The sequence below is a fragment of the Mus caroli genome, chromosome 18 (assembly GCF_900094665.2).
Source record: "Mus caroli chromosome 18, CAROLI_EIJ_v1.1, whole genome shotgun sequence".
Lineage (NCBI taxonomy): Eukaryota > Metazoa > Chordata > Mammalia > Rodentia > Muridae > Mus > Mus caroli.
In genome coordinates, this window is record NC_034587.1 from 7,306,139 (window position 1) to 7,315,591 (window position 9,453).

The window sequence follows — 9,453 nt, forward strand, 5'->3', positions numbered from 1 at the left end:
CAGTGGGTAAGAGCACCCGACTGGTCTTCCGAAGGTCTGAAGTTCAAATCCCAGCAACCACATGGTGGCTCACAACCATCCATAATGAGATCTGACTCCCTCTTCTGGAGTGTCTGAAGACAGCTACAGTGTACTTACACAACCACTGATTTTATCTTAAATCGTAGAGCAGTAAAGCAAAAGGAAAGCCAGACAAGTGGGATTTACTATATTTCTGAACAGTTTATTAAGAAAATAAACTTCTTCCCTTTTTTTTTTAGATTTATTTATTAACTATATGTAAGTACACTTTAACTGTCTTCAGACACACCAGAAGAGGGCATCAGATCTCATTACGGATGGTTATTATTAATCCATGAAAAGAAAAAACAGGGTCACACAGGCTTTGCCTATCAGGCAGTCTGAGAGAGGCAGCACTCTAATAATGTCCCCTCTTCCTAGGTGACTCTAGCGTGTATCAGGTTGACATAAACAACAGAACACTAACCAGGCAGCACTTTTGGGAAAATGAGGAAAAGATATAAATAAAAGTAGGCATTCCTGAAGCTTTGAATTATCACAGCTTTAGTTGGTTGAAGTTTATCACAAGTTATACTTTAAGAACAAAATGAGAAAAAAAATGAATAAAACCATTTTGTACCCATATTACGCATGCACACATGTACATATGTTACTCTCGTGCGAGTGTGCACACACTTATACACACAATGAATCTGGATCAGAATTACTTAAGATAGTGCTAAATATACATCACCAAGTACTAATTATATTAGAATCTGAAGGAATGCTTCCAGTCTTGGCCCTTGCCCTGAGCAGAACTTGGGCGCAAACTCCACAGCCAGTCCCATAACACCCAGAGGAAGCCCCACTCACAGGTGCTTTAACATGCCCAGGATCACAGGAACACAGGATCCTAGGAGCTTGGTCACACCAGAATCTCAAGGTCCCAGAGGCAACTTGACTCCTAGGAGCTTGGACACACCCAGGATCAGGATCCCAGGATCTCAGAATCACAGAGAAAGCTTGACTCTGAGGAGTTCTGACACAACAGGGATCACAGGAAGGACAGGCTTCAGTCAGATATAGCAAGGGCAGGTAGCACTAGAGATAATCAGATGGTGGGAGGCAAGTGTAAGAACACAAGCAACAGAAACTAAGGTTACTTGGTATCATTAGAACCCAGTTCTTACACCATTACAAGTCCTGGATATACCATCACACTGGAAAAGCAAGATTTGAATCTAAAATCACTTCTCATGATGATGATAGAGGACTTTAAGAAGGTCATAAATAACTCGCTTAAAGAAATACAGGAGAACACAGGAAAACAGGTAGAAGCCCTTAAAGAGGAAACACAAAAATCCTTTAAAGAATTACAGGGAAACACAAACAGGTGAAGGAAATGAACAAAACCATCCAAGATCTAAAAATAGAAAAAGAAACAATAAAAAAGAAACAATAAAGAAATCACAAAGGGAGACAACCCTGGAGTTAGAAAACCTAGGAAAGAGATCAGGAGTCATAGATGTGAGCATCACCAACAGAATACAAGAGATAGAAGAGAGAATCTCAGGTGCAGAAGATGCCATAGAAAACATGGACACAACAGTCAAAGAAAATGCAAAAGGCAAAAGGATCCTAACCCAAAACATCCAGGAAATCCAGGATACAATGAAAAGACCAAACCTAAGGATAATAGGTATAGAAGAGAGTGAAGATTCCCAACTCAAAGGGCCAGTAAATACCTTCAACAAAATTATAGAAGAAAACTACCCTGACCTAAAGAAAGAGATGCCCATGAACATACAAGAAGCCTACGGAACTCCAAATAGACTGGACCAGAAAAGAAATTCCTCCGTCACATAATAATCAAAACACCAAATGCAACAAATAAAGAAAGACTATTAAAAGCAGTAAGGGGAAAAGGCCAAGTAACATATAAAGGCAGACCTATCAGAATTACACCAGACTTCTCACCAGAGACTATGAAAGCCAGAAGATCCTGGGCAGATGATATACAGATCCTAACAGAACACAAATGCCAGCTGAGGCTACAAACTTTCAATTACCATAGGTGAAGAAACCATCTTGGAATATCTTATTCCATGACAAAACCAAATTTACACAATATCTTTCCATAAATCCAGCCCTAAGAAAGAATAATAGACGGAAAACACCAACACAAGGAGGGAAACTACACCCTAGAAGAAGCAAGAAAGTAATCTTCCAACAAATGCAAAAGAATATAGCCATACAAACATAATTTCACCTCTAACAACAAAAATAACAGGAAGTAACAATCACTTTCCTTAATCTCTCTCTCTCTGTTTTTTTGTTTTGTTTTTCGAGACGACGTTTCTCTGTGTAGCCCTGGCTGTCCTGGAACTCACTCTGTAGACCAGGCTGGCCTCCAACTCAGAAATCTGCCTGCCTCTGCCTCCAAAGTGCTGGGATTAAAGGCGTGCACCACCACTGCCCAGACCCTAATATCTCTTAATATGAATCTATTGTAATCTATTGAAATTCAAAAATAGGAGGAATTAGAAATTTGTTGGCTGTCACCTAGTGGTCTCTCTAATTTGGTAATTGGAGCAATAGGTCCAATATTGTACAATCATATACACTTTCTGCTTGTTTGTATGTGACAGTGTCTTGCTGTGTGCCACATAATGGTCTTGAAATCATGCCTCTCCTATCTCAGCCTCTCTATTAGTAGGATTGTTTATATGACGTTTTTACAGTATACTATGATCAGAACAGCTTACATATTTCAAAATTATATAGCCAAAAGAAATGTAGACAATTAATTTGGGAGGTGGTTTGTAAGAGAATAACAAAGAGTGAGACAGAATGTTTTGCTTGATATTTATAATTATGTATCAACATTGAAGAAGACGACTCCTTTTTCTGAGATGAATGCTTTTCAAAATTATCACAGCCAATGAACCAAAATCTTACCCTCACCTAATGTCTGTGCCACCTTCCAGGCAGAATGTTTGATGAATGACTTCATGGATAGATCATCTTAATGCACACACCATTTCTTAAATGAATGCAACCTGTTCCTTGTGGGCTGAGAATGATGACAATCACTCAAGTCAGATCATAGCAGGAAATCTGTGTCCAAATAATTGTGCCTATAATTCATTCCTTGATGCAGCAGAACTGTCAACGCTTAACTTAGCTGCTATGGAGCTACTATACAATCCTTTGGTGACGTGAGGGACATTGAAGTACAGCCTTATTACCATGAATTCCAGTGTCTAAAAATTGTTCTTATTTTGCTTTTGTACCACAGTAAGAACCAAGATTTTAAGCTTTACTAAAAACAAAACAAACAAACAAAAAGACATTATCCTTTTATGCTCATTTAATAACATCTCTATCATTTTTATGATTGGTAGAAAATTATATATTATGTTGAATATAATAATAAAAAGAATAAAAAAAAGAAGTGGGAAAAAAAGAATCTTAAGGCAAGTCATTGCTACAGATGGATTACTGCACATTCACTTCAGCTCCTTATAAACTTGCTAGTTGAGATTGTACAGTGGTCATTTGGGCAGAATCCTAATGCACAGTGGAGTATTGTTGGACTAAATTTAGAAAGATGGTTGCCTCTTTTGAGAAATGGGTGGAGGGCGGTTGTGATGAGGTGTAGTGGGGACCTGAGAAGTCTGGGCTTCACTTTTTAAGACAGTGGAATAATTATAAGGTTGTTTATTTCTTTTTTTATTTTTAAAAGTATATTTCTAAAGTGTTACAATACATAAAAAACTTTCAAAGAATATATGGACTTAATAGTAATTTAAAGTATTTCTCATATGGTTCACTAAATCTTAAAAAATGAAGTCCTTTTATTTTTAAACTGTTCTTTAGTTCAGAGCAGAAAAGAAAGTTTAATATGTATTTTATTTAAAGTAATACTAGTCTGCTTTTATGTTTATGAAGTACTAATGATACAAGTTAGAATGGAACGGAAGTGCTGGCACACGCCTTTAATCCCAGTACTTGGGAGGCAGAGGAAGGTGGATTTCTGAGTTTGAGGCCAGCTTGTTCTATAGAGTGAATTCCAGAACAGCCAGGGCTACACAGAGAAACCCTGTTTTAAAAACAACAGCAAAAAGTTAGAATGGAGAAAAAAGTCATTTGAATTGTGTGTGAGCAGCTCCTTATTCTTAGTTGTAGACAGACCGAGCTAGAGAGCCAGCTTTGGTGCTCTCTGATGGCAGTCTATGTACTTGACTCTAGACCTTTAAGGAAAAGTTAGTAGCTAGTACCTGTGTGTGTGGGTGCATGTTCTTATACGCTTGTATGGGGTGGTGAGTAAGGAGAGAGAGAGAGAGAGACGAGACAGAGACAGAGAGACAGAGACAGAGAGAGAGAGAGACAGAGAGACAGAGAGAGAGAGAGACAGAGAGACAGAGACAGAGAGACAGAGACAGAGAGACAGAGAGAGAACAAGTTAGAGTTTAAGCAACCATGGATAAGAATCAATGGGTGTGGTGTGGTGTCTATGTGCCCACTAGCATGCTGTTCTAGTTGGAGTAGCCTGCTTTCGTGACAGCTGAGCAGCTCACTGCCACAAATATTCTTCACAACTTTGGATTCTAACTACAAAACAGGCTTATCATTGTTAAAAAATTTAAATTATGTGTTGGATAATTGGCTTAAAAGAATATGCTGTGTTCTTCAATTTAAATTTTGCATTATTCATTTTCTACTAATATAATTCCTCTGCCTCCTAATTAAAATTTTTTTTACAGTGATTTTAGAATGTACTCTCAGGTAAGGTCAGATGTGATGACATAAACCTGTAATGCAGATACAGACTTTGTGGTCACCCATGGCTAAGTTCTGACAACTTGCCTCAACCCCTGCCCTGCCCCAAACAAACAACATCAAAAACACCAGGCTGGGAATACAGCACTTCCCTATAGTATAGTGCTTGCCTAGCATACAAAAAAGCCCAGGGCTAAGTACCACCAGGGGAAAACAAAAGCAAAGACAACAACAACACAAACAGTTTTGTAAGTTGGATGAGGAGGTACACACATCCTACAGTCCTTTCCCTTGGGAGGCTGGGGCAGGAGAATTTTGAGTTTGAAGCCAGAGTGGGCTACTCCAGGATATTCTATCTTAAAACAAAATAAAAGTTAAAGTTCTGGAAAAAATTGTACTTTATTGCTAACTCAATAATGCTAAAAGTGACTTTTAGCTGATATTTTTCTTGATTTTGTTATATAGGTTGATAGATGAAAAGGTTTTTAAATTTTCAGTATAATTAAAGCATCTAACTGCTTTCCATTTTCTAAAACAAGTTTTTTTTGTTTGTTTGTTTGTTTGTTTTTTTCACCCTAAATTTTTATTAGGTAACGGAAATCCAGGACTGGAGTGCATCCAGCCCACACAGTGCAGCCTATGTTCTCTGGGATAACGGTGCTAAGAACCTTTACAGGGTTGGCTTTGAGGGCATGGTGAGTAGTGAAGAAGCACACCTGTGAGAACTGGTCCCACGCCGTGTGTGCACTGCTGTGTGTGCTCTGACGAGACACCCTGGGGATTCACTAGGACAAGAGATCCTCACACCTGACACCTCTCAGTGTGTCTACACTGCTTAGTTGTAAACATGCTTTTGCCAGAGTCAATGTTTGGGCATCTTACTATATGTTATTTTATACATGCCTTTGTAATGTAAATGTAGTAGATTTATCTCTTAAAATCTAGCAAAAAAAATTAATAATTATCTGTAGGGGACTCTGGAGTAGACCTGGAGGCTAGTATTAAAATGAGGTTGTTTCTGTATTCTATGCTGTAGTAGCTGATAAAAACTTTAATTATTTTTAAGGAAGTTTTTTTTTTTTTTTTTTTTTTTTTTTAAAGTATAGAGTTGATGATTAAATGTGATTATCTTGTGGCATATGCAATCCCAGCACTCCAGAACTAGAGGCAGGAGGATCTCAAGTTCAAGGTCAGCTTGGGCACATAATGAGACTGTGTCAAAAATTAAAAAACAAGGTAAAGCAAGAAAGTGATAAACTCTGCTTCAGGAGTGCTGGTGTTAAAAGTGTGCACCATCATCACCCAGCTACCAAATGCTTTATTAATGTTAAATTTTATCATTGGATATAGGGTCAGTTCATTTCCTTGCATATTCATGACACTCATGTCTCTCCATGCTTTCAAATTGTGAGTTGTTTTGTTTTGTTTTAAGACTCCAAGTAGCTCATGCTTTGTTTACTATGAAGATGTATATGCTGTGTGGGTTCAGGCAGTTAAATGGAGAACATATACAGGTTGATGGCTTATGTGGTTAATAGTATTATTTAATGAGTTGTCCTTTGAGGGTTACCTTTCCCTCTCCATTGCTGCAGGCAGGGTAGCAGCCAGTATGCTTGTATATGTTTTTGTGTATTATGGATATATTTCCTTAGGATAGATATACCTAGAGGTAGAATTACTGAGTCAAACTATTATGTTAAAATAATCCCAGCCTTTGTCTGGGTCTGGGATTGAGCAACCTTTCATGGTTAGTGGCAGGGTGGGCTGTTACAGAGTTGGGTTCTGTGTGTATGTGCCAGTTACCTGCTGTTACCTGCTGTTTACACCAGCTGCTTTCAGACTTCTTCTTTTTTTTAAAATTTTTGTTTGTGTTTTCTTTAATTCACTTCAAAGCTTTCATAAGTAACACCCAAGAATGCCTTAATGTCCACATTTCTTGTAACACATAGTCATAGGTGTCTTCTCATTCGGGTACTTAAGTAAGAATATGTTTTTATAGAAATAAGTGGGAAGGCACTTAATTAGCCAGATAAATGGGGCAATTACCTGTGAAGGATGAAAGCTGGGTTTGCTTCCATTCTTCTCTGCTTCTGCAGGCTGCTTGGCTTTACATTATTTCCCTTCTTTCTTGTATTTGCTTTATCTCTGTAATAGACGTGTGAAAGGATCAAATGTAGTGAGAGTTTTGGTTTATTTTGTGTAAAGTTATTTTAAAATTTCAGGGTGTTGTACACACCTCAGATACTGGGTATTTCTGAGAGTTTATTGTGTGCCATGTGCTTTTGAAAGTTCTGTAATGATGATGGGCCAGTGCTGACTGTGGACTTTAAAATTAGATAGATAGCTGAAGGTACATAAGGTCTTTCTGCAGATGAGTTTTCTGCCCTAATAGATGTTATGAAAGTAGAGTTGACTTTGGCATCCTCCCAGCACTGCCTCTGCCACAGATGCTGAGTGGAGCTTGTTGCTTTGCATACTGTGCCTCATTTCAAGTTTTAATGGATACCTTTCTGCTTTCGTTTCTTCTTAGTCTGATCTCAAGTGTGTCCAGGATGCCAAAGGAGGTTCTTTCTACAGAGATCATTGCCCTGTGCTAGGTGAGTTAGCAGATAAAGAAAATTTCCAAATAATGAGTCAGGTTTATAGAATTAGTATAATGTCTCAATTAGACAGGAAAAAAATTGATTATCATTAAAGTTATATAGAGAAGTACTAAGTTTCATTTTAGTTTTAAGACAATTATTTCTTTTTATGATTTATTTAGGCTCAGAATGAGTTGTCATGTCTTGGGAATTGATGTGCTATTTGTATCATAATGTATATTTAATATACTTTTAACTGAACTTACACCATTAAAATTTTTGTATTCGGTTATATCAGTGTTGTATCTCCCATACTACTGAGGAAAGAATTTGACAATTTTGTGATTATTAATACCTCACACTTACTATAAAACTAATTTCTTAGTAAAAGAATAGCTTCAAGATCAAGGTAATATAGTAAATATAATTCAAGGAACATAAATGTTTTTAAAGAGTAAAGAAGCCAAATCTGCTTTTGTTTATAAACTAATTATTGTTGGTGTGTTGTGATGGGCCCACAGTCTCCAAGCACTTTCCTCCCTGGTAGTGTGTGTGCTTTCATTTCACTTGCCTTCTTGTCAAAGCATGCTGTTTTCTTTCAGCCTACTTTTATTTCTTTTTAAAGGAGAATATAGGAATATGCACATGCGTTTGGCTAGCTCACTTTCTTACTTTCTTTTGTGCCTTTATAAGGAAAGTGTGGACTCAACATGAACATTTTGATCCCTCCATGAAGTGTTTGATGACTTTAAATCTTTGTCCCAGAATCTTTATTTTTAATTGGCCTTAGTCAGAAATGCAGATTTTGTTTGTTAAAAAATACTAAGCACATTTGAGGAAATCTAGGTTTCCCCTTTAGAGTCTATATTTAGTTACTATGGTTACCGGGGCTCTGGTGCAGTGCAGGAGTCATCCAAACAAACTGTGAGTGTTTTTATCTTTCAGAACTCTATGTTTATTTTTATTTAATGTATGTGAATACACTGTAGCTGTCTTCAGACACACCAGAAGAGGGCTTCGAATCCCATTGCAGATGGTTGTAAGCCACCATGTGGTTGTTGGGAATTGAACTCAGGACTTCTGGAAGAGCAGTCTGTGCTCTTAACTGCTGAGCCATTTCTCCAGCTCCCAGAACTGTATATTCTGATGTAGGATTGGTAGTCTTTCATAGATTTTGCTTCTACTTAATTTTTATGAGTGACTGTATTGTTAGAAATTTCTTGTACTTGGTTTGTGGTTTTGTGGACCAAGCCCAGTGTCTTCCATCTTCCTGACAAGAGGTGCAGTGCTCAGCTCCATGCTTCTTGGCAGCTTATCAGTTAATGTTGATTTACTTTTTTTGTGTTTGAGAACTCTGTTCTAAAATCTTATACTCACTTGATCACAGTTAGTTTTGGGGTCTTGTAGCATAGCATAGTGACTTTAGTTAACAGTAATGTCTGTTTTGCATCTCAAAATAGCTAAAAGAGAGAATTTGTAATTCTTTTATTATAAAGGATATATATCTGAGGTAATGGATATGCTCATTATTATTCTTATTTGCTCATTACACATTATATGTATCTATTAAAATATCATAGTGTATCCATGAATGTATTGAATTGTCACATCATTTAAGTAAAACTATTTGATTCTAAGAGAATATTATGAATAGCTGTTGGTCGATAAATGGCGTAATCTAAATGTGAAAAGTGGACTCTTACACAAAAACACTACAACTAGCTAGAGAAGATTAAAAAAAAAGAAATGGAAAATTAACATAGATCTCTGTCTTAGCTAGGGGTTTCTATTGCTGTGACGAAACACCATGACCATAAAGCAAGTTGGGGAGGAAAGGGTATATTCAGCTTATACTTCCGGATCATAGTCCATCATTGAAGGAAGTCAGGACAGGAACTCAAACAGGACAGGAACCTGGAGGCAGGAGCTGATACATAGGCCATGAGAGATGCTGCTTACTAGCTTGCTTTCCATGGCTTGCTCACCTACCTACCTTCCTTCCTTCCTTCCTTCCTTCCTTCCTTCCTTCCTTCCTTCCTTCCTTTCTTTCTTTCTTTCTTTCTTTCTTTCTTTCTTTCTTTCTTTCTTT

General features: G+C 37.4%; 1 protein-coding gene across 3 annotated transcripts in view; it reads left to right on the forward strand.

The window, feature by feature from the left end:
* Positions 1-9,453, forward strand: part of Mib1 (mindbomb E3 ubiquitin protein ligase 1) — a 97,962-nt gene that overhangs the window by 18,655 nt on the left and 69,854 nt on the right. For all 3 annotated transcript variants that reach the window (XM_021150154.2, XM_021150153.2, XM_021150155.2), the window contains exons 4-5: positions 5,373-5,477; positions 7,313-7,379. In XM_021150154.2, the coding sequence (XP_021005813.1) occupies positions 5,373-5,477; positions 7,313-7,379 (172 nt within the window). The remainder of the gene's footprint in view (positions 1-5,372; positions 5,478-7,312; positions 7,380-9,453) is intronic.